The sequence below is a fragment of the Saccostrea echinata genome, unplaced genomic scaffold, assembly GCF_033153115.1.
Source record: "Saccostrea echinata isolate AGI-Se365-2 ecotype Australia unplaced genomic scaffold, CSIRO_AGI_Sech_v1 ptg000009l, whole genome shotgun sequence".
Taxonomy (NCBI): Eukaryota; Metazoa; Mollusca; class Bivalvia; order Ostreida; family Ostreidae; genus Saccostrea; species Saccostrea echinata.
In genome coordinates this window covers 50,651,090-50,678,024 of record NW_026889758.1, presented here as the reverse complement: position 1 = coordinate 50,678,024, position 26,935 = coordinate 50,651,090, and the positions used below count along the sequence as shown (strand labels likewise).

At 33.2% G+C, this 26,935-nt stretch overlaps 2 protein-coding genes and 1 long non-coding RNA gene across 4 annotated transcripts in view; 2 read left to right on the top strand and 1 right to left on the bottom strand.

The window, feature by feature from the left end:
• Positions 1-26,935, top strand: part of LOC133183057 (uncharacterized) — a 275,276-nt gene that overhangs the window by 149,922 nt on the left and 98,419 nt on the right. The window lies entirely within an intron of this gene.
• LOC133183036 (potassium channel subfamily K member 1-like) lies at positions 254-13,858 on the top strand. Of its 2 annotated transcripts, none has more exons than XM_061317956.1 (4): positions 254-666; positions 8,203-8,346; positions 9,979-10,377; positions 10,709-13,858. In XM_061317956.1, exons 1-4 carry the CDS (start codon positions 489-491, stop codon positions 10,963-10,965), a joined length of 978 nt encoding a protein of 325 aa, XP_061173940.1. In that variant the 5' UTR covers positions 254-488; the 3' UTR covers positions 10,966-13,858. The 2 variants fall into 2 exon arrangements, with proteins under 2 accessions (XP_061173940.1, XP_061173939.1); XM_061317955.1 differs by lacking the exon at positions 254-666 and adding an exon at positions 6,506-6,900.
• Positions 15,227-20,741, bottom strand: LOC133183905 (CDK-activating kinase assembly factor MAT1-like). The gene is made up of 8 exons (XM_061318796.1): positions 20,653-20,741; positions 18,299-18,451; positions 17,986-18,059; positions 17,652-17,755; positions 16,964-17,104; positions 16,754-16,873; positions 16,179-16,300; positions 15,227-15,680 (listed from the first exon to the last, which is right to left on the bottom strand). The coding sequence occupies exons 1-8, from the start codon at positions 20,739-20,741 to the stop codon at positions 15,551-15,553; spliced, it is 933 nt and encodes a 310-aa protein (XP_061174780.1). The 3' UTR covers positions 15,227-15,550.

The window sequence follows — 26,935 nt, the reverse complement described above, 5'->3', positions numbered from 1 at the left end:
TACAACTTATCAAAATTTCCGCCAAAAATCATATTGTATTCATGCGCACTAAGACTAAAAAACATTCTTTTACACATTTTAAAGAATATGATCAAAATTATGAACAACTGATGAAGGGAAGAACTGAATTATCATAATTAACAGATGTATTTGGGGGAAATCTGACAGGATCTTTAAGAACTATGTTTTTAATCGGGATGTTATCCTTTGGCTGTTGTTAGGTCAACATCATTTTTAATGAGAAACCTGAAACGAGTGCAAACAACACATTTTTAGCAATATTTACCGGTTATGCAGATTCTCTTATGTCATTACCTACCAGTTCTCTATGAAATTCATTATGCAATGTGTCAACAATTCAGAAAAGTTTGTTCATGAAGTATTTCTGTAAAAATCGGGCTTTTCCATAGGCCTCAGCATCCGGCTTCTTTCTGCTGACTCTTCATTGTTCATTTGGACACTACATCTAGCAGCGCAACCGACAGACAATGTTAAAATTGCGTAAAAGTACAATCAGGTTGCTTGCATTGGCAGTGTTTTATCTGCTTTACCTTGTGATTGGTGCCTCTGTATTTTCTGCTATTGAAGGACCACAAGAACGAGAATTAATTAAGAATGTGAAGAAATTAAGGTCTCAGTTTTTAACTGACAACACATGCTTGACAGGTATGTATGCTTTTCAAGCTGTAGAGTCATAAAAGAATTGATAAAACTATCTGTGTGTTGATGTAAATTTACACTTTGGGTTGTATGATATGTCCCTAATGATACAGTATGTGGCTGTCAGACGGGTTCGATCGCCAGTGGCCAGATGGCTCAGTTAATAGAGCACGACCACCTGACTGGAAATTCAGGGTATGAATCCCATCTCATTTTTCTCCTCTCCTGTTTCATATGGTGCCATGCCATGTCCTAGAAGTGACAGGCAAAAGACCTGCCAAGGAAGAGCCTGGGTTGGTGTCTTCGGGGGTGAAGACCTTTGAGGGGGGAGGAAAGTGGCGGTCAGACGGGTTGATCACCGGTGGCAAGACAGCTCAGTTGGTAGAGCATCTGACTGGAGATTCAGGGGGCCCGGGTTCAAATTCCAGTCTGGTCTATCACATTTTTCTCCTATCCTGTTACCATGGTTACTGATATAATTTTTTTTTTTAATAAAAAATGACATTTTGATATGTTGGCAGTTGCTCTATAATACATATAACTCACATTAATATCTTTTGGTATAATATGATATAATATGCAAGTCAGGTCTGTTACAATTTACATGCAAAAGAAGTCTGCATTGAAAACAAACTGCGAGAAGGAATCATTTCAGTTGATGGCTGAAAGCTCAGTTGAGCTTTTCTATTAATCAAAGTTGGTACACCATCATCTGTCTGACAGTTATGTTTCAAACCTCTTCTGAAACACCACTTGGCCATTTCAATCAAACTTGCCACAGAACACCAGGAAAGGTTGGTTCTGTTATTAACAAGGACATACACAACGTACTTTGAACTTTATTGTCTTTTCCCCTGGAGTTGGATAGTTCCAATACTTAAAGGAACTGTGTGCTATATCTTAATGTCTATGTATGCTGTTAAGCCAAACAAAAAAATATGTGTGGTTCCGGTTACACCTCCAAAAAATTAGGGTAGGTAGGTAGGGATTTTTTTTTTTTTTTTTTTTTTTGATTTTTTTTTTTTTTTTTTTTTTTTTACAAAATGAATTTCTTAATTTTTCTAAATAATACTTATCACTACTTTGCAAATGACATTTACTAGTCAATATTAGTAGGGGACATCTACATGCTAGCTTGCTTTGGATTTAACACTAATAAACACTTGCACTATGTTGTGCAAGGGGGCCGTCATTGCTGAAACTAAAACTTAAACCGGAGCCATTGATGGAAGTTGGGGAAAATTCTGGAAAAAATATGAAAATTGCCAAAAAAAAGTTTAGGGTCGGGGGTATAAAATAGGGACGGTCGGGTAACTGGAACCACACATATTTTTTTTATTTGGCCTTATACACTTCTTTTAAAACAAGTTTGGATAAACAAAACATCTAGAATATATATTTAGTAATTTTATATATTTTTCTTTGAATTATACAAGAATTTTCATCAAATGATATCTTTTTCAAAACACCTGGTAATGCTTGTTGATTTTTTGTCTATGAACATCTGATGGAAGTATAATCTTAAATTAAGAATATCTTGAAAAATTATCAGTAGGTAAGGTATGTTGAGTATCAGAGTTTGAAATTCACTATATACCACTCGCAAAATGTGAGTTAGAATATCAAAATTGTGAGCTGAAAATATAGTAACTCACAAAAAACTTGTGAGTTGATTTTTTACTAGATTTGTTATACTTTGAACAAGAAAAATCAAGATTAGAACATGAAAAACTGGAGAGAAAAAACTTGCATTGAAAGTGGCCCAAAATTATATAATATATTTAGTATTAATTTTACAGAACAAAATGCTTATAATATAAATAAAACACTGTGAGACTGCAGTTGTACCGGTATTTTGTTTATTTAACTGTAGTTACTTTATCCTTAAGTTACATGTATATAATTTTAAATTTAAAAAAATCTTTATTTTAAAATTGCGAGTAGTCTTGTGAAATTGCGAGTGTGTTTTATTGGTTGTATTTTTAAGGAGTTTCTACCCCTGCCATATGTCCTTAAGCTTCATTTGAATAATAAGTCAAATTAATACACTCGGACCTTATCCTGTGTAGGATTAAATTTGTTCAAATTTAATATGGCTTGTAATCTAGCATGGGAGACCAATGAAGTGGATCAAGTTCAAGATAGGAATATGTTTGGAAAAATCTTTTTTCTCTCAAAAACTATTGGACCACAAATAATAATAATGATCGATAAAAAAATATATATATGCAAGCATCTGCATTTGAGATGTTTACACCCAATATTGTTTAAATCATACTAAGCCTTCACAGAGCTAGAGTGGAGCCACAGTAGGTAGGTAGTTTACATGCCATTGGGATTATTTATGTGTATGAAAATATACACTTGTATCTTGAAATTTTTTTCAAGAATGTTAAAGCCACAGCATCATTATTTTTTTTTCATTAGCAAGGTTATAGTAATGCATATTCATGAACAAAAAAGTTTATTGTATTAAACTTAGTTTGGCCTTAGCCAAAATTTGTTCTAAGTGCCTCCTGAAATAGAAGAGTCATAAAGTTTTTTTCTGCTTTATTTCTAACTTGTTGTGAAAGCAACAATTTACCACTGACTATTTTAACGTACAACAGTATTAACATTGTACTGTAATACTTAGTAATAATTATTCATCATTTTTTGCTGTAAGGCAAATATGCATTGGAAAATAAAGAAACAAACATCCTTCTGTTTATGCTTAATGATCAACCTTCCTGAATGGCTACCCTCTTAACATGATCAGTACACAAACGTCTACTTGTATTGAGAAAGCATTCAATTGTAAATGAAAATATTGAAGGTTTTCTTACATCAAACATATAAAATGCAGTTTTTCCCCAAGCTATTTAAAACTGGTATATAGTAACCAGTAATCAGGAAAGAAAAAATTTCTTTTCTAGCTGAAATGAATGTTTTTCACCATGTGTGTCACTTATTTGAAAGAAGTATAAGCCATTTCCCTTTGTCTAAATTCATAGTCACACAATTCAGAGATTTTTAGCATTTAGTTTCCAAAGCAAATTGGTGGCTAAACAAGCATTTTCCATCTTTTTCATGCATAGCCTGAGTACATGTATTGTCCAATTTGACGTTTCAATTCAAATGCATATTTTATCAATTCAAAGATAAATCAGCTTGTTCATCCCTCCTTTGAAAAAGGGGGTACATTTTACCATGTTTATTAAGGGATGGTTTTAGAGTAGATATTTTTGGGTGGAAAGTCTCTAAATAAATGAACAACATTTTTGTTAGAACATGTATATTGCATAAAATTTCATATTTTATCTATTTCTAATTTATCTGGTACTTTGCATGATTATTGTTACATTATATACTGATGCATAATCATCTTTTTAGCTCACCTGAGCTGAAAGCTCAAGTGAGCTTTTCTGATCACCCGTTGTCCGTCGTCCGTCCGTCTGTCCGTCCGTCTGTAAACTTTTCACATTTTCAACTTCTTCTCAAGAACCACTGGGCCAATTTTAACCAAACTTGGTACAAAGTATCCTTGGGTAAAGAGAAGTGTAAATTTTTAAAATAAAGGGCCAAGTCCCCTTACAAGGGGAGATAATCAAGAAAAGACAAAAATAGGGTGGGGTAATTAAAAAATCTTCTTCTCAAGAACCACTGGGCCAGAAAAGCTGAAACTTATATGGAAGCATCCTGGGGTAGTGTAGATTCTAAATTGTTCAAATCATGACCCCTGGGGGTAGGGCGGGGCCACAATAGGGAATCCAAGTTTTACATTGAAATATTTAGGAAAAATCTTAAAAAATCTTCTTCTCAAGAACCACAGGCCCAGAAAAGCTGAAACTTATATGGAAGCATCCTGGGGTAGTGTAGATTCTAAATTGTTCAAATCATGACCCCTGGGGGTAGGGCGGGGCCACAATAGGGAATCCAAGTTTTACATTGAAATATTTAGGAAAAATCTTAAAAAATCTTCTTCTCAAGAACCACTGGGCCAGAAAAGCTGAAACTTATATGGAAGCATCCTGGGGTAGTGTAGATTCTAAATTGTTCAAATCATGACCCCTGGGGGTAGGGCGGGGCCACAATAGGGAATCCAAGTTTTACATTGAAATATTTAGGAAAAATCTTAAAAAATCTTCTTCTCAAGAACCACTGGGCCAGAAAAGCTGAAACTTATATGGAAGCATCCTGGGGTAGTGTAGATTCTAAATTGTTCAAATCATGACCCCTGGGGGTAGGGCGGGGCCACAATAGGGAATCCAAGTTTTACATTGAAATATTTAGGAAAAATCTTAAAAAATCTTCTTCTCAAGAACCACAGGCCCAGAAAAGCTGAAACTTATATGGAAGCATCCTGGGGTAGTGTAGATTATAAATTGTTAAAATCATGACCCCCGGGGGTAGGGCGGGGCCACAATAAGGAATCCAAGTTTTACATTGAAATACATAAGAAAAATCTTTAAAAATCTTCTTCTCAAGAACCACTGGGCCAGAAAAGCTGAAACTTATATGGAAGCATCCTGGGGTAGTGTAGAATCTAAATTAAATCATGAGCCCCGGGGGTAGGGCGGGGCCACAATAGGGAATCCAAGTTTTACATTGAAATATATAGGAAAAATCTTAAAAAATCTTCTTCTCAAGAACCACTGGGCCAGAAATACTGAAACTTATATGGAAGCATCCTGGGGTAGTGTAGATTCTAAATTGTTTAAATCATGACCCCTGGGGGTAGGGTGGGGCCACATAGGGAATCCAAGTTTTACATTGAAATACATAAGAAAAATCTTTAAAAATCTTCTTCTCAAGAACCACAGGGCCAGAAATACTGAAACTTATATGGAAGCATCCTGGGGTAGTGTAGATTATAAATTGTTCAAATCTTGACCCCCGGGGGTAGGGCGGGCCACAATAAGGAATCCAAGTTTTACATTGAAATATATAAGAAAAATCTTTAAAAATCTTCTTTTCAAGAACCACTGGACCAATAAAGCTGAGACATATTTGGAAGCATCCTGAAGTAGTGTAGATTCTAAATTGTTCAAATCATGACCCCCGGGGGTAGGGCGGAGCCACGATAGGTATATTAAAAGGGGGGAAATCTGATAAAGAACAGCATGGCCAAAGTTACTCAGGTGAGCGATGTGGCCCATGGGCCTCTTGTTATCTCATTGTTAGAATGAAATATACCTCTCCCATTCACCCATTTCTCCAAATGCCCAGCTTGCATACATTTAAAGATGTTAATTCAGAGTAACATTAATTTTCATAATGATTATATTGATCATAACAAAGTTTTGCACTAAATTCAGAACATGTCGAATCTTTTAATTGATAATCAATTTATAGAAATTTGTTTGCTTCGAAATTTGTTTGTTTTGCTTGATAGGGTTTTTTTATGTTTTGAAAAATGATAATTTCATTTATTAATGAAATTAATGAAAAGATGTGAATCAAGTTGTACATTGATGAGTAGTGAATATGATGACTGTCAAAGGCAAATCTACAAGAGAGATTATTGCCAGCAAAATGGATGAGTGAACATTAATGAATAGCAGTGAATTTAAAGCAAAATTAATACAAGAAGTTTCAATAAACTACTCAACCATTCAACATGACATATTGATCATGATATTGTTTTTCATTTAATATATATTTTTCATTAAAAAGAATTTCTTATTAAGAGAATTAGACAATACTGTATGTGTAACATAATCTCAGGAAAAAATAAAAACAATTCCTTTTTTCATATTTTTTTTGAAGAAAGTGAATAGAATGGCTCAAATTATAGCATTGCCTCAGAATATCTATTAAAATTGGATAATTAAAGCTTGAAGACAAAACAATTGAATAGAAATGTCAATTAAAACAAAATAAAAATGCTGCCTCTCTAGCGATGCATTCATCCTGGGATTATAAATAGTGTATGACACTATGCTGAAATTGATTTTGTTGTGATAAATTTCTTTCTTGGGGTCTAGGGACTCATCAAACGTAGTGCAGATTACTGTAATTAGAATAAGCTCGTTCCAGTGAGACACTGAGTTCAGCAGTCTTGGATTAAGATGGAAAATGTAAAGGCCTGTTGCAGAAGCTCCACTGCTAGATTAACATGGCTTTGCGTAGGATTTTTTGGTTATCTATGTTTTGGTGCACTCGTGTTCATGAAGCTAGAATATGGTGTCGAGAGGGATGATCGAAAGGATTTCATGAGCAGGAAATGGAAATTTTTGTCTGATCATTCATGTGTGTCAGGTAGATTCTAAAACCAAGATGCATAAAAATCAAAATCTCTTTTTAATGAAAAATATATATTAAATGAAAAACAATATCATGATCAATATGTCATGTTGAATGGTTGAGTAATTTATTGAAACTTTTTGTATTAATTTTGCATTAAATTCACTGCTATTCATTAATGTTCACTCATCCATTTTGCTGGCAATAATCTCTCTTGTAGATTTGTTTTTGACAGTCATCATATTCACTACTCATCAGTGTACAACTTCATTCACATTATCTGATCTCAATACATCTGGAAATTCATACATGAAATTAAGGCCTTTTATCATCTTCCTTTCTGTTTTCTAACACCCAAGTTCTCACTTTTACAGACATCCATACTGTCAAGACAATTATGGACATCATCTATGGACACTGTATGTTTATATCAAATCTATATTAAGGTTTTGCTTTCTTACTTTTTGTAACCCCAAATTCAAGGGAGAAAGTGCATTTAGAGTAAGCCTAATTGAACCATGTCCATTTGTGTCTCACTCTATCAGCCTATCTAGCTTTGGTAACTGTGCAAAATGTATGATGATCTTTAAATTTTACATCATGACGATGATGTATACAACATAATCCACTTTTTCACTCAATCAGCAATCGGTGAATATTCTATTAAATGCTTCACTTAATCATTAGAATTTTTCTATGTTCACAGTCACATGAGCTTGTAAGTTACATCTTCAAGAAACAAATATGAAAGAGAGGAAATATTTGATTAGCTAAGAACTTTGGATCATGCAGTCAATCAAAAGTAAAATTTCTAAGTAAATTATATCATATTAAATAAAATTTTAGTGATTAACAGCAGGTCCGGGCTTGGTTGCTTCCCTTCCTCCTCCCTTTCTTAGTTGCTTTTATAAATTTTAATTTATGATCTATTACCTGGTCTGAAAAAGAACTTTGTTTGGAATACTTTTAGGGCTACAAAGTCAAAGGGCTTGACTTCTGTTCCTGAAAAATACCAGAAGGTGAAGACTCAAGAACACAACAATACATATTTTTATATCCCTGTTTTCTTCCATTATTGTAGAATTTTTTTTCAACACTGCAACATTCCAAGAGGCTGAAATTGATTGATAAAGACCTGATTTTTCAACTCTGAGAATAATATGTATTGCATATTTATTAGAAGTATGTTACATCCCAAGGCCAACATGGCTTTCATTCATCTCAGTGGCTAATGTTGGTGAATCTGGTTCCGATACAGATTTGACATGCATTATTTTCTATACAAACTGAAGAATCAGTGATCAATATTGTTTTCAGATGACAAGTTGGAAAAGTTCATTGCCAGCATTGTTATTGCTACAAACCGGGGAGTGTCAGCCACTAAGAATGTTACCATGTCTGAGCCTAACTGGACATTTGGCCAGTCCATCTTCTTTGCTGGAACACTCCTTACAACAATAGGTATTTAAAAACAAAAATACATGTAAATATGTTCAAAGATGGGATGACTTGCAATAAAAAAAAAACAATTTATACATGGTTTTTCATAGAAAGGAAATGGGGGGGGATTCATATTTTTGGTTTCACAGACTGGAGCTGACTCAATTATGACCACCATTGATTGAGGGAAGGGGGAGAGGGCAGATAGGGTTACATGTACCCATGTATGTTTGCTCTGTATTTGTTTTCATGCAATAACATTGTTTTGAAATACAAGTGTTTTTTTTAGCTCACCTTGACGAAGTCGAGATGAGCTTAGGCTATACCCCTGGTGTCGGTGTTCTGGTTAAAGTTTTAGGAGCAAGTCCATTCCCAAGTAACTACTAGCCCAACCTGGACCAAACTTGCATGGATGATGCATCTAGGGATGGACACTACTACACTTGCTTCGGATGCTGAATCTGACCTACATTTTCTAGAAGAGTGACCAGGTTAAAGTATTTGGAGCAGGTCCATTCCAAAGTAACTATTAGCTCTACCTTGAATAAACTTGCATGGATGATGCATCTAGGGATGGACACTACCACATTTGCTTCAGATGCTGGATCTGACCTAGATATTTCAGATGAGTGACCAGGTTAAAGTTTTTGGAGCAGGTCCATTTCCAAGTAACTATAAACCCTACCTTGACCAAACTTGCATGGATGATGCATCTAACCAACCTGCTTCGGATGCTGGATTCGACCTAGATTTTCCACATAAGTGAATTTTAGCCATATTTTAACCAAATTAGCATGGATGATGTAGCTAGGGATGGTCACTCCCAGACTTGCTTTGGATTCTGAATCTGAGCTACATTTTCCAGATGAGTGACCAGGATAATTTTTTTGGAGTAGCTATATAACATTATGGCCTGTTATGATTAAACTTGCATATATGGTGCATCTAAGGATGAAAACTTCCAGACTTACTTTGGATATTGGAATTGAACAAAATTTTCTTGATCAGTAAACAAGATAAACGTTTTTTGAACAGGTCTATTTCCAAGTAACTATAAGTCGTACTTAAACCAAACTTCCATGGATATTGATCTTGGGATGTACACTAACTAAAAAAAGAATATGATGTGAAATTTGCCTTACTTTAAGATAACATTCGTTGAGGTGAGCTTCGTTATCTTTGATTACCTATGTTTTTAAATTAGATGTTTCCTTGCATATATTTTCTTGAAAATGATTATAGGGCTAAAGAGAATATTACATGTACTGTACAAATTAAATACACTGGTCAAAATTCCATGTTGGAAAATTCATCAGATTATTCACACTTGAATATGAAAGATTCTGCATATTTTATATATAAATGCAGATTTTGCATATGGATAGGACATTCACATCCAGTGTTCTTAATTGTCATGTATTCTCATGATTTTTAATTTTTTTTTCTTGAGTATTTTTTTTTATTAAACTTTTCTTAATTCTTCATAGAAATCTAGAAAACACAAAATATCCAACATAATTTTTTTTTAATAAATGCTGGTGGGAATTAAGTACATGTATTAGAATTAAAGAATGTTGCTTTTGTTTACATTCTTTATGTAACATTAACCAGAACTTTTTTTTATACCTTTCAATTTTGATTCCACCATTGTAGGATATGGCAGAGTGGCACCCCTATCTGAGGCAGGGAAGGGTTTCTGTCTCCTCTATGCCATGATTGGCATTCCACTGACCTTGATTTTCTTCACTGCCATCGTAGAGCGCCTGATGATACCCACCAAAATGTTCCTTTATTTCCTGTTTCGCAAGCTTGGACATCTATACCGAGTGTTCCACATCCAGCTGCTGCATTTCTTCATTTTGTTACTGGCTGCCATTGTTTTCATCTTCATTATTCCTGCCAGCATTTACTCTGCTCTTGAGCCAAAGTGGGACTTTTTAGACTCCTTTTACTATTGCTTCATCTCCATGACAACCATCGGGCTAGGTGATTACATCCCAGGAGACAACCCTGACCAGAAGGCTAGAGCTGTATACAAGCTAGGCACCACAGGTAATACTGTATACAAACCAGGCACCACAGGTAATACTGTATACAAACTAGACACCACAGGTAATACTGTATACCGTACAAGCTAGGCACCACAAATATCAAATCTGTGGAAAACTCTCCTTCCACTCACCTAGTCACTTGGCTGTGTGCTATAAAATCTCTGATCTGATACATGGATTTAAAATCCTCTCACAAGATCTTTGAAAGTCAGGGTAAAGACTATTGGCTTGCCATGTAATTTTTAAAACCCCCAAGTGAATTTTTTAGTATGCCCGTATGTGAAAAATACAAAATTTTAAAACAATTATTTTACATATTTCTCTCTTTGTAGTGTACCTGTTCATAGGCTTGCTGATGATGATGCTACTGTTGGCAGTCCTGTACGACATACCAGAGCTCAATCTAGGCTTCCACTTCTACCTAAAGAGTGATGAAGAGGAAGAGGAGAGGGCGAGACTGAGGAGTGGCGGGGAGAGCAGCGGACCCAAATATACCAAACAGCGGGACGAGGACACTCACAAACAGAGTGGGGGGAGCCAAATGTACCAGCCCACCCAGGATGATGTGGCAGCAGCCACAGGGAAATAACATGAAATGATTAGATGATAGTAGTCCTTATTGATTAGCTTCAAGAAATTAGCTTGTAGAAATGTCAGGGTTGCTTTAAAGTGTCCAGTTATATTGAATGTGATTACAGTATACTGCATCTTCACTTCAGTGCTAGAAACTGTGTCACAGAAAGGTGCACTTTGAAGAAAAGATTGATACTACATAATTCATTTTATATGTGAAAAAAAATGTTTTTAAAATGTTTGTATACTGTAGAATCATTTTAATTCTTGGAGGTCAGTATATGTAGGCATTCAAAATTTTTGTGGGTATATACAGAAGATTAAATGAACCAGTACATTGTTATCATTTGTGGGGATGTAAATTCGTTGGTAAGGGTGACCCACAAAATCCAAGAACATGATCGGTCCCCCATGAACAATGATGACTCCACAGGATTCAAATAATAACATATTGGCCATTGAACATATGTTGAATTATTACATTTATAATAGCAAGCTCTTTATAGCAAGACTAAAGTCTTCAGGTACTGAGAAGAAATAAAAATCCCTGTATTGTATTATAAGAGCCACCTTCAATTGTGAGACTGCTAAAACTCACTGTCACAAAGTGGTTTTCAGGAACAAAGTTTAAAATTTGAATTTTTACATTAACTTTGGAGTTTTTTTTCTACCATGTGTATTTTTCTGCTTTCTTAATATATTTATTCATTCACTATTTTATACATTGTCGATAGAAAATATATTTGCAAATTGGGTGCATTTCAAAAGTCAGGTTCTATTTTGGAGTTCAAGAAGATGAATGTAAAGAATAATTGTTTCATTCATAGTGCTTTGCGATGTATAGGAATATAGCTTCCTTTGTATACAGTAAAACTTGCTTTTAAGGAAGTCATGTGGACATGAATTTTTAGTTCTTTCTTTATACAGTGTATCTATACAAGAAAGGTTTATGATATGAGGGATGGGGAAGAGGGTTAACTTATAACAGAGATTTCCTTATATCCAAGTCCCTTATGATGAAGTTTTACATGTACTGTATACATATGTACTGGTTTATACATTTTGCAGATTCATCTTTCAATTTCACAAGGATTTTCAGCATACAAAATAAGAAACAAAAATGTATCTTTTCACTATTGTGTGTGTCTCTGTGTTGCAGCAAAATTTTACTGTTAAAAGAAATATTCCCTCAAATTAAAACTTCTTAAAAGTTTGTTATACATGTATATCTGTTTTGGAAAATATTGCAAAGGTTTACCATAAAAGTATGTGTATGTTTATGTATTTAGTCCCTATTTATTTGTTCATATTTTACTATTTTGTTGTATTTTTTTAGTTATTTTAAAATTTGTAGATAGTGCAATATGATACATTGCCATACATTTGTTATTTGTTGAAAAGGTATCTGTGTGGTAGTGTAATAACATGTCTGTAGGTTGTGTTTGTATTTGTATTTAAATTTGCATATGGTATACACAGGGTATGTTTCCATATGTATTGGTTTATTTTGAAATAGAAAAAATGTGGTCAAGTGGTTATCAGTTAGATATGAGGTTTGTTTTGGAATACAATGTATATTTTCAATTACATTACAGAGAGTGTTTTAACATGCTTACTATGGGTCTCTGTAACTGGTATTGAGTGAATAAGGATAGCGATATAGTATCTTGCAGCAGAAAATTGCATTGTTTATATTAACAGGATTTTGCTTTTTGTTCTTGCTAGTTTAGATCTTTTATAATGCTGTCATCATTTTGAAAACTTTCTTCTTTTTTTTTTTGCTAGTTTTAGGCTTTTAAAATGCTTTCATGTTTTGCATTACATTTTACAAATTCATAACCAGAATCAGAGAATTCTTAAAATTAGGTTTTGATTTGATTACAAGTTACCAGGTAATGTTAATTTATGTATAGACAATTCTGATTTATTCAAACTCTTGAGTGATGTTAAAGGGATAGGGTCTGTAACTTTGCATTATGTACATGTATTGCAATTGAGACAGATGAGAAAATATTTTCACCTTAGCCAAAAATATGATTATTCTGAGAATCACAAAATTTAAAATGCACATCTCATGGGGAAGAGGAAATTAAGTAACCAGTAATTAAAATGCGAATAAGCATCCTGCCAGTGTAAGTTAAATTATAGAATTTAAAAAAAAATATGAAATCTGGCAGAATGGCATGGGTAGAAGACCAAACATAGAAATCAATTTATTGTCATAATTAATAAATTTAAAATGAGTTTCATACTACACAGAAGCTTGGTTGTTCACCAGGTTTCATCCATACAACAAACAGATGACATCTTTTAATAATGTTCATAAAATCTTGGTTTAACAACATGCTTGTGTAATTAACGCTAAAGAAGTTGAGAAACATCATCAACAATATCTTCTACTTATATCTCATTGTTGATAATTTGCAAAATTACAGACCCCATCACTGTATGTGGAAAGTATGGTCACTGTTGATCCTTAGTTACGTTAGAGTGATATATTGTAGACTATATCTCTATGTAAATGTTTATGATCTGAGTAAACATGTGATATGGGTATGTTTATAATGAGGTAAGGCAAGGCTGTAAGATTAAGAATCTCATGTTTTATTACAGTGTTAGAAATTTGTACATCTTTTTCTTCTTCTACTAGAAATAGATACATGTATATATAGCTGTTTACCTGCAGGTGTATTCTTCTGAAACTTTATTTACATTCCAAGAATCTCATTTGATATTGCATTGATGCAAAAAATAATATATTGAATTGTTTGCAGATATCATTTGAAAACTAGTCATTACTGCTTTTACAAATGTTTATCCTTATGCTTTTCATTCCACAAATATGTTAGATACCTGTATGTTATTGTTGTGAAATAAATACATATGAATGCTGATAAAACAGTAAACAAGTCTTCCTTGAATTTTTTCTTCAAAAGAAAAGTTTGTGGTATAATATTAACTTGCAAGACATTAATAGTTATCAAAATCATCCTATCAGAGAAGAATACAGTAAGCTGTATAATATTTACACAGTTGTTATTAGTTATGGAGCTCTTGAAAAATGCATAGGAGATTCTTTTTATCACATTTTTAGCTACCTCAACGAAGTTGGAGGGAGCTTATGTAATACAGTGGGCGTCCCACATTAAAGTTTTTGGAGCAGATTTTTTTTTTTCAAGTACTTCTATGCCCTATGTCAATCGGAGATGCATGGAGGATGCTTCTAGTGTGTTTCATTGTACCAGTCAAGGTTTCAGATGCTGCAATTTCAGGTAAAGAATGACCAAGTTAAAGTTTTTGGAGCAGGTCTCATTTCCAAGTAATTATAAGCCCAATATTTAATAAAACTTGCATGGGTGATACATCCTAGGATGCACATACCAGGCCTGCTTAATGCTGGATCTGACCTACATTTTTCAGGATAAGTGACCAGGTTAAAGTTTCTGGAGCAGGTTCATTCTAAAGTAACTATTTGCCCTACCTTGAGCAAACTTACATGAATGATACATGTACATCTAAGGATTCACACAACTGGATTTGCTTCGGATGCTGAATTTGACCTAAATTTTCCAGATGATTGACCAGGTTAAAGTTTTTTGAGCAGTTTCTTTGTAAAATGACTATAAGCCCTATGCTAATCAACTTTGCACTAAAGATACATTTTGTTGGTGCAAACTACCAGAGGTACTTTGGATGCAGGATTTGACCTTCATTTTCCAGATGAGGCAACAGGTTAAAGTTTCTGGAGTAGGTACATTACCAAGAAATTATAAGGCCTGTCTGAATCCAACTTGCATGGATGATGCATCAAGGATGAACACTCTGAAATTTGCTTCATAAGCTGGAATATACTTACATTTTCTGGAAGAGTGACTAGTTTAAATTTTTACATGTCCATTCCCAAATAACTGCAAGCCAAATCTGACAAAAATTACATCTAGGGATGCATACTAATAGATTACTAGTTTACAGTGGGACTTTGCCTTACTTAATGACTTGAGCTCTGTAATCTCTGATTACCTATGTTTACCTAACTTTAATTAATAGCTTTTTAATAAGCACTTTTTTTGCTTTTCCATTCTCAGTCTTATCTTACATAACATCAAAAGTATTATGCTGCTAAAATTAGTGCATAGTAAAACAAGATGGGTAAGTACGGCCAAGGTTAAAAGCGTTTCAGAAGTAGACGAAATGTCAAGGTCATGAGGTCAAAAGTGCTGGTACCCAAAGAAAGGTCACAAGGAATACACGTGAAATATAAAAACAAAAAGTGGAAATATGCTTCGGTTTTAATTCATCAACATTTATTTAATGATATGAATGTACAAATACCTATGTCAGTACAATTTTTTGTGCATTTGCAAAATCCAATTGTTAATCAGAAATTGGACTTTTCTTCAACACTGAGGGATGTTTGCAGAAGCTCACTCAATCAGTTTTTGACTGTCTAGGAGACTAGCTCTTAGAAGCATGAAACAATTTCCAGATATCTAGCAAAGTGTTATTCATTCAAATGAAGATTCTGGTATTTCTTGTATCAACAATTTTAGTCTCCTTTAGAAAATTGTCATGAAACTTTAGTCTCCATTAGGAAATTGCCATCATGAGACTTGTAAAGGGAGATAATACAGTCCATTCACAACATCCAGGAGAGCTCTCATACAGGCCAGCTTAGAGTCAAATCCTCCAGCACTCTCCTGCTCCGAAGCACTCCTAATGTGATTCAGGTACCTGAAATGCATGGGAAAAAACTGAAGGTGTAATTCTTAATGAAACGGAAGTAATCAACTTGAAATGAATTGTCAATTTTAAAATTTTACTTCACTTAATCATCCAACCAAATTCTCTTACAGTATAAGCAGAGATTTTAGCGAGGATTTAATTTTGGCATTATTAGCGAGGGTTCTGAGGTCACTAAAATTGAATATTGCTAACATTTTATTCCGTATCGGTTGTTATAGCTATCTCTCTTTACATAATAAAATCGCTAAAATTACTTCTCGCTAAAAATATATACTGACTTTTTGGGATAAATCACTAAATTTGCGTCTCACTAAAATTTCCACTTATACGGTATTTGAAATCAATAAAAATGAACTGTATATTTCAATGTCCATATCATGAGTACTTGTGTTACACTGATGTGGCAATTGCAAATAAACAGAAATTTTTTGCAAAAAAGCATTACAATGATTTTTGAGATTTCAGCTGACAGTAATAACTGCTTACCCGATTGTCTCCAATGCCTCTTCATCTGGCGGGTCTGGTCCTAACACTTCCAGGTGGACTGGGCTGTACCTATACAGCTCTATTGTCTCCTGAGGTACTGACATAAAGGGCCCCTGGGCTCCCTAACATCAACAGGGATTAATATTGAAGTCAGGATTTATCTTCATTTAAACACATATATTAATTTTTGCACTTTTTGTTTCTATTTCATTAAACTTAAGGTATCCAAATTTCAATATAGTTAGAAGACCATCAATGAATATATGCTGGCTGTTTGGTTATTTTCTATTTACTATAAAATTAATTTCAGTTGAATTAAAATTAGATCTTTCAGGCTCCCATCCATTAATATGTTGTGGTGAAGATCTAACAACTCTGTGATAGAGGTCATTGCAGTTTGAGCTATAGCAATGACTATAAAATCAAAACATTGCTGTCAGACAAATTCTTTCCAGTGAGGTCAGAGGAGATTCTGTAGTGACAACAAAGATGCAGCACCACAACATATCAAAAGATAGGACAGTGAAAGATCTAATTTTCATTACATTGATGAAATTCATAATAACACTCTTTACCAATTTGATTCCAGTGGAGAATTTTGTTGTGGGCATCACAGGAGCACGGAGTTCGTTCTCTTTGTCTAGATCTGTTTTGTGTTCAGAGAGTATATCCATGGCTGATCTGTCTGAGAACATCTGAAATCAAAGTTAAAATACATGTAATTATACAGGCCTAAAATTAGAGCAAAATGTATCCAGATTTATGCACCTATTTTTGTTTCTTACCAATTCATCCAGAAGTGCCTCCTTGTGCCTCTTTTTCGTATCTTTCTGTCGCTGTTCCTCCTCAATAATCAGCTTCCTCTTCCTGACATTTTCATCTTGTTCTTGTTCTATTAAGCTTTCTAAATATTCTTCATCTTTGCTCTGCAATATCAGTGAACAAGGTTTACAAATTTTAAAACTAAATGTACATATATATATCAACTCCATTAAATGCTCACTTATTTTTTATGCTTCAAGCACAACAAAAGTACAAAATATAGAAACTATAGATGGTTTATGGTTTGAGACTTCAGTGTATCTTGTTAAACAAATCTTAATCATGATGCCTCAGCTTAAAAAGGGCAGTATTCATAGACAACGTGCTCTACTGGATTAAGAAAAAAAATGAATTAATGAACTAAGCAAGAAATACTACTGACTCTTTCAATGAAAATTCACCAGTGGCAAAAAGGTCGAGCATCCCCCAACCAAACTGCTGACTTTTTTGCATCACATTCAACAAAAGTATAATTTTTTTTTATTTTTACTCACCAGCATTGCTCATGAATGTTTACAAAAATGTCTTTAAAATATGTTCTCATTTACATGTACTGTGTACTTCATTTTTTTTTTTACATCTATAATCCTTTATAAAATACATCTAAATAAAGACATGTATCCATTATACTTCCCATATAAATGTACCAACCTTTTTATTTCGTCCTTTACTGATTTGATCTTTATTATCTCTCTTGTATTGTTCTACCATCTGTCGTGTTTCATCAACATCAACATTGTTAATGATATTAAAAACTGAAAATAAGAAGACGGGGTAAGAATCCGCTTTCAAACAAAAATGAACTTTATACATTTTCTCTTAGCATTTAGACAAGGAGAGGGGTATAAGAAGTGAAGAGTAAAAATTACTTATCACAGAATGCTTCAACATATCAGAATTCATAAGCAAAAATTTGAATCTATAGGGAAAAAAATTAGATTTACTGTAAGTACTTAAAATTGTATGCTTACTTATGTATACTTACTAATAGTTTCTATTTTTTCTATGTAATCATTATATTCCTCCAAAGTATCAAAATCTTCTTCCTTTTTGTTAAAGCTACAAAAAAACCAATTGTAATTTATACATCACTGAATGACTATGATATCTGTTTTCTTTCGGCATTTCTTACATCTAGTAAGTCATAATTTTTAAAATCACTAATACTGTGAAATATTTGGTTTCTTGAACGTTAAAATTAATGCTCAGGAAAAACCTAAGATATAAACACATTGTATTTTGATATACTTATCCTGTGGCAATTTAGTTCATTTAGCAAATTAATCAAATAAACTAACTCTTTCAGAATCTTTTTACGAACTTCTATTTCCTTTTCTATGAATGGATCTTCAAATAACTGAACCCTGAAATTTGTTTTCCTCAATGCTGTACCACATTCTGGACATGTTCCTGAGCCTTTGACAAATAATGCCTCAACACAAGTTTCACACCTACAATGACATACAAAGGAATTCAGCATAAACATTGCTAAAAGTGGGTTAAATACTAATTAAATATAAATAGATACATATTTTACCTTCATAATTTTTCAATATCTGACAGGCATATGCTCAAAATGGATAAAAAAGACTTGAGGGAATGGCTTCACTTTACCAGTCCCCAGAAAAATGCACTAAAATAATTTATTACACTTTCATGTTAAATACTAAAATCTGATTGGTTTAGACGCAGTTAACAATCCATAATAATACCCTCAGCATTAACAACACACTTGGCAACGGGTAACATTACGAAAATGTCACATGCGTTCAAATCATGCGCGTATGGTTCACCGTAGAGTTCTCAAAACGTCAGTTATGCGTTTAAAAGAAGCCAAATAAATGACGTCAATAAAAGCTTACATCCGATGTAGCATACTTGAAAACAACAAACGGCAGACGAAACATCCTTGCGAGTGCAAACTTCAGATGATAAAGGACTTTCTGAGTAGCAAACAAACAATAAAGAGGTGGTAAATCTTTTCCGAAGCTTTCTTATTGAGAAAAATAGAAGCGGGGAGTTTAAAAACTTTCTAAGTGTGAACTGAATGACGATCTCTGAATTTTTTTTTTGACATCCGAAATCAATAAGACATTCAGTATAATAAAATAAAAAGTGCACGTTTTTGAGGGTAACAGTTGAAATTGACATCCCTCAGAAAACCATTGTCAACGTCCACTGACACGTTGGTTGACAATGGTTTTCCTTGGGGTGTCAATTTCAACTGCTACCCTCAAAAACGTGCACTATTTATATAATAGTGTAATCATATGCAACATAGATCGTGTGAGTGATTTTAAAAAAAGTACGAGGTTTTTTTTACCCCCAAATTGAATTCTATGGATAAAAGTTAAGTTTAAAACTTCATTTTTAAATAAAGGTTTTAACCTCGTTCTCTGAAAAAAATTAATAAATATTGTTTATACACTAAAAAATTGACCAAAAATAATTGTCAACAAAGCGGTGTGGTGCATGCATAGTGACGTTTCTTTCATACTTAGCCATTTTTTGATGTAAACAAACCAATGAGATGCTGTTGAAGCTGAATTAAGATCTTGCAAAAATTACAGATGCAACTGAATTTTTTAATTAATCTAAAAGAACAAGACACTAACCCAAATCTCTCAGATGATATGCGAGGACTAACCTAAATCTCCCAGGCAGATGCTAGACTAACTGTAATTGATGAGTCAAATAACGTCCGAGGACTAACCCTTATTTCTCAAATGGATGCGAAACTAACCTTTTTCAGTCAAATACTTGTGTAAGCACTAACCCTTATCTCTCAGGTGGGTGCAAGACTATCCCTTACCAGTAGAGTAGTGTGCAGGACTACAAGGCCGTAACTGAGGCCCAAATTTTTAGTGAGGCAGTTTAAGGGATCTGGGGGCCACTTGAACCCCAAGCAGGTCCAGGGTAGAGTCCTGATGGGGGTTTTGGGGGAGGGGGTCTCAAAACCTGGGTTTTAGCAAATTAATCTTTGAAAGTTTTCACATTTTGAATTATTTTTTTTACATGCGTTCTAAAGTAAATAATGAAGCACCTTGTGGGATGATCGATTTACAGAAATTGAAAGTATTAATTTAGTACAAAGCATAGGCTTTAGAACCGGCTCAGGAACATGTCAAAGATAGACATAATATAGGCATTGAAAATTGGGGCTTACCTTTTTTTTGTTGGTTTAGCACCCCCCCCCCTTTCAATTAGCCACCCCACTTTCAATTTGCTTCTGACGCCTATGCAAAGATAACATAATTAATTAAAGTTCAAAGTAAGACTTTTTCCACTTTTCAGAAAACTCTAAAATATTAGTGAGGCATTTGCCTCAAAGGTAGTTACGGCCTTGGACTACATGTAACCCTGATCAGTTGAGCGACAGTAGATCTTCCTTCAGGCAATCAGTACGTGGATTTTGCAGATCTTGGGACTGGTAAAGTAAAGCCGATTTGGGTAAGTGTTAACCAAGATTTACTTATAAATAACTGGAAAGATCTGGGGAAAACAAGTCCCCATAAAGGTACCACACTTAGAATGAACATTGGGAATATTTCATATCTCAACATTTCATGAACTTTGCAGCTTTCAGTGAAACTCTTCCTTCTCTTTCACATGACTTGGGGTTAATCTAATAGGAAATATTACAAAGTCTTACAAAGAATGCCCACAGACATTGACAAGAAGTTTTAAGGACGGATTTCTATATTTTGTTGTCTTGCAGCGAGGACATCCCTGGTCGTCCATTTTTAATTAATTCACACTAGTGATATTCGAGTTTCCGTTTCACGTCATTTATATAAAATTTCAGGACTGTATGTCAGTTTTTCATTTAAAAGAAATTTGATTTCTAAATGGTTAATATTATTTCTTAAAGTTTTGTTTAAAAAAAATGTTTTCGGGTGAAATGCAATCGGAAGTTTGCCTATGTTTGGTACGAATTAATATTGAAAAATCGCTACTTCCGTATGTATGATGTTTTCGATCTCGTAACCAGCCTCTATAACCAGGCAGAGCGCATGCGTGAAATAATTTTCCACCGAGATCGGAAAACAGCAGAGAGGAAATTCGGAATATATAATGGAAACTAGTAATGCGGAATGATACTATAGTCAGATGCAGAAATTTTTGCATAATTCGATCAACTTTTATTTAAAAAAGCAGAAGAATAAATGAATCAACTTTACAGTTAGTTTTTATTTATTTATTTATTTATTTATTTAATTTATTTATTTATCATTCTTATAATTAATTAACTAAGTAACTGATTAATTTATTTAAAAATATATATTTGTATTTTTTTTAAATTCATTTATAACATTCTTTCCTTCATTTATTAATTATTCCATCCATTAATTAATTATCTATTAATTAATTCATTGATTTATTAATTTGTATGCATGTTTATTTATTTATTTATTTATTTATTATTCTAATAATTAAGTAATTGATTAATTCATTAAGAAGTTCATTTATTTGTTTGTTTATCTATTTATTATATTCATTCCTTCATTTATTTCGTATTCTATTTATTTATTTATTTATTATTTATCTATTTATTTATGCATTCATTTATTCGTATTTTTATTTATTTCTTTATTTTTTATTTCTTTATTGATTGATTGATTTATTTTTGCATTTATTTATTGATTTATTTATGCATTTATCATATATTTCTTTTATAAATTAATTATTTTTACGGGTTTGTATACTTATTACCAGGGTCTGTTTATGTATTGCCATAGTTTGTATACCATCACCAGGGTCTATATACCTATCACCAGGGTCTGTATACCTATCACCAGGGTCTGTATACCTATCACCAGGGTCTGTGTACCTATCACTAGGGTCTGTATACCCATCACCAGGGTCTGTATACCCATCACCAGGGTCTGTATACCCATCACCAGGGTCTGTATACCTATCACCAGGGTCTGTATTACCTATCACCAGGGTCTATATACCTATCACCAGTGTCCTTATACCTATCACCAGGGTCTTTATACCTATCACCAGGGTCTGTATTATCTATCACCAGGGTCTATTTACCTATCACCAGGGTCTGCATACCAATGACCAGAGTCTGTATACCTATCTCCAGGGTCTGTATACCCATCACCAGGGTCTGTATACTTATCACCAGGGTCTGTATAACTATCACCAGGGTCTGTATTATCTATCACCAGAGACTGTGGACCTATTACCAGGGTCCGTATATCTATTACCAGCGTCTGTATTTCTATAACCAAGGTCGGTATTATCTATTAAAAGGGTCTGTATACTTATCACCAGGGTCTATATTATCTATCACTAGAGCTGTACATCTATCACCAGGGTCTGTATACCCATCACCTGTTTGTCTGTCCGCAAAAACGTGCCCATTACTTTTGATTGGTTGGACCTATGGCTTTCATATTTCACATGTGCATTCCTTGTGATAAGGCCTTTGTTTGGGTTCTAACATATTTGACTTTTTTGACCTTGATCTTTGAGTTTTTCCCACTTTTTCAAGAATTTACCAAACTTTAACCTTGGCTATAACTTTTCAACAGTTGGTGCAAGGGCTTTCATACTTTATACTAGTATGTGTATTCATAGTAGCAAGACCTTTGAACGGATATTAAAAAAATTGATCTTGACCTTTGAGTTTTACCAACTTTTAAAAATTTTAACCTTGAGAAATTAGTATCAGGGCTATTATTTTCCACATGTGTATTCCTTGTGACAAATCCTTTCTTTGGGTTCCGACATATTTGAAATTTTGACCTTTATCTTGGAATAAAACATACTTTTGAAAAACTTTAATCTTGGCCATATATTTTGAACAGTTGGTGCTAATTCTTTAATGTTTTACATGTGTATTTTTTATGACAAAGTCTTACCCTGGGTACCTTTAATTTGACCCTTTGACCTTGACCTTGCAGTTTGACCCACATTTAAAAAACTTTAACCTGAGCTAAACCTTTTGAATGGTTAGTGCCTGGAATTTCTTATTTCTCAGATATATTCACTGAGAGTCCTTTCTTTGGGTAACAACATTTTTCAGCTATTAAGGACATACGCAACGTAGTTTGAACTTTATTGTCTTTTTCCCTGGAGTTGAGGATTTCAAATACTTAAAGGAACTGTGTGCTACATTTTAATGTCTATATATGCTGTTGTACACTTCTTCTAAAATAAATTTGGATAAACAAAACATCTAGAATTTATGTTTAATAATTTTTGTATATTTTTCTTTGAATTATACAAGAATTTTCATCAATTGATATCTTTTCAAAACCCCTGGTAATGCATGCTGATTTTTTGTCTACGAACATCTGATGGCACTATAATCTTAAATTAAGAATATCTTTAAAAATTATCAGTAGGTAAGGTACGTTGCGTATGTCCTTAATATTTGAGTTTGAGTTGCATTTGAGAAACTTTAACCATTGTCAAAAGCTGCCATACAGGGACATCAGTGTTTCACAAACACATTTTGTTTTAATTTGAAATACCAAACAAAATTAAATTGAAATATTCGATAATAACCATTATAGATTTTAGATAATTTTGTTCACTAAAGAAGAGAAAGTCCTTTGCTGTAAAGTGAGGTTTATTTGTACGTTTATTTGTTCACTAATTTGTTTATTTATTTTTGGCCTGAAATGACCATGTTATAGACCTTTCGAGAAATTAATACGGTATGTTCTTTGACATCAAACATATCAAACTTTCATGCATACTTAGCTTTGAAGTCTACATTTGGACTTTGCGACTTTGTAAAAATATTTTTTAATGAACGCCTGCACTGAAAATTTAAGTTTAAATTTCAATTTAAATTTAAGGAGGTATAACCTATCGATTACATGAATTTTTATTGGGGGAAGTGGGTTAAAGTCACTATTTATAACAAAGTGTTGTCAGTCTAACTATCATGATAAATAAAGAAGGATGGCTAAATAATTGTCTGGAATGTGTTGCTTGGAATTTATTTCAAGGCCTAAACATGTAGATCAAGGTGTAGGGAAAGGTCGACCAATAATAACGACCTCACTATAGATTTTCAAGGCACCTAAACACTAAGATTTTATTTATTTCATTTGTATTTACAATTCATCAAATTATAATTTCAGATTAACAATTTGTTATTACAATTTTTTATCTTTTATAAAACAAGTTAACATTTTATAATTGCAAATTATTTGATTTGTTGTATAAATATTTTCCTTCCTACTGAGTTTATGTTAAAGTATGAATTTGAATTCCCCCAATACTGATGTACAAAAATCACCTTTACGGAAAACAAGATGTGTTTGTGAAACACTGATGCCCCCGTATGGCAACTTATAGCAAAGGTTAAACTTTCTCAAACGCAAATCAAATATGTTGGTACCCAAAGTAAGGTCTTGTCCCGAGGAATAAACCTGTGAAATATGAAAACCCCGGTAGCAACGATTGAATAGATATGGATAAGGTTATTTTTTTTTTTCAAAAGTATGTCAAAAATCAAGGTCAAGGTCAAATGGTCAAAATTAATGGTGCCCAAGGAAAGGCCTTCTTCCAAGAAATACACCTGTGAAATATGAAAGCCAAAGCACCGACCTTTCAAAAGTTATGACCAAGGTTAAAGTTTGATAAAATTTTGCAAAACTGGGTCAAACTCCAAGGTCAAGGTCAAATATGGTGGTACCCAGAGAAAGGTCTTGTCACAAGGAATACACATGTAAAATTTGAAAGTCATAGCTCCAACCAATCAAAAGTTATGGGCAAGGTTAAAGTTTTTTCGGACAAACAGACAGACGGACGGACAGGGCAAAACTACATACCCCCGAATCTTCGATACGGGGGCATAAAAATGCGAATAAAGCGTTCGATTAATTTATCTTATCCAATAAATTAAAGAATTGAGAACACTTAAACTGGTTGCAAATTGTACATCTAGTAGGAAAATTCTATGAAATATTTTGTTTATAAAACAAGTAGAATCAACAGTTAACACATTAATCACAGATTGTGTTTGCCTGCACATGATTAAAATCATGAAATGCCCAAAAATGTACGATACATGGGAGAATTATTTGAAATCGCAAAGATATAGTCAGATAAGAAACAAACACACTCAATTTTGTAATTCATATTCGATTATCTTGTGATTTATTTTTGAAATTGTGTATACTTCATAATTATATTTAAAAAATCCCTGTGATTCATATTTAATTATGCGAAAAGTTCATATTCGAAATCTTGTTACTGTGTATTTTTAGGGATGTCAAAATATTTATTTTCCTTAGTCGACTATTTGATAACATTATTCGAACGATAGTCGAATATTCGGAGCATTTTCTTAAAATAAAATTTTAATATTTCAAACCTCACTTGTAAATGCAGGAGGTATTTATAACAAAAAAAAACCTTTTTACCTCATATATACAAAAAAGTAACATCAATTGCCTCTGTTGCACATAGATGTTTGCAGGCACCTAACGTGTGGGCAGTGTGTTTATATGAAATAATTTTAGACCGTAAATTATTCATATATCAGTTTTTATCTTAGCAAGCATAAAAAAATTGCCAGCATGATATTTTAAAGTTTACAAAAATAAATGGAGAGGGGGGGGGGGGGGGTTAATACACTATCTACGCCTTACTCTTTGAATATATGTATTGCTAATGAAATTAATTTGGAAAGATATACATATCACTACTTCAAATAAAACGTTTTATCATAATTATCAATTTATCTTTCATGGAATTTTATTCAATTATTCTCCATTGCTAAAGCAAATACGCCGGGACAGTCTATGTGTTTGTTCATCACAAAAATTTGAACATTGGTCATAATTTTTTGTTTAGTTTATCAATTTCAAGAAATATTCATCTAATAGAAAATATATAATAATTTTGATAAGATCGGACTCTCATATTCCACATATGAATTACGAATTACAAAATCTTTCTGAATTTATTTTTTTTATCTTATGACCTTGTCAGTGAAATTTGATATACTTATAAAAAAAAATAACCCTGACCTAAGCTTAGTATGGAATGAGATATATGTTTTCATAATTGACCTGTGCAATACCCGTGACAAAACTATAACAAGTCACTGGAATGTATATAGCCTAAGATCTTTGACCTTGGCATTTGACTTTCTTTTTACAAAACTTTTAATCCTGGCCAAAGCTTTGTACCTGATGAGACAGGACTTTAATATTTTCTTGTACATGAACATAGCTGTAACAAGACCTTCCAAATATACTTTGATTTTTAACCTCATAAACTTGACATTGAAGTTTGATCAACTTTCAAATCATACTAGTAACTCGATCCTTGGTCCTAAGCTTTTAAACAGAACATCCCACTTTAAAAATATATAATAATTTTAAATATGATGAGCCGCCACGACAGTCACAATATGCCATAGACGATTGCATCCCAACCAAAAAGAAAAAAAAAACAACAACAAAAAACGATTAAAGACATTCCATATCATTTCCATGCAGTGAAAATACACTGGGTCTCCTTCTTGACAACATGACAGCTAGGGTTTGTAGAACAAAAATTTTGGCACTATTATCCTACTGTTCTACTGTCATGAACATAGAAGAAATTTGAACTTTGTGTTGGTTGCTCTTCTTTTATGATAATTTTTAAAATTTCACACTTTATTGATTAATTATGTAGATATGTATATCTTCACATTTTCTCTGGAACAAGTAAACAACATAATGGAATTTTTAGATTTCTCTCGATTTATGCAATAGAGGAATCAGGATACATTGGCATTTACAATGTAAAGATAGTTCCACACAATTATAAATCTTTGTCCATTGTTATAAGTTTCTATATCCTTTGCTTCCTCCTTGACAGGCTTACACTACAAAATAAAAAGTAAATGAGATCAATATAACATTAGAGTCAATGCATCTTAATCACAATAAAATCATTATAGTTCATTA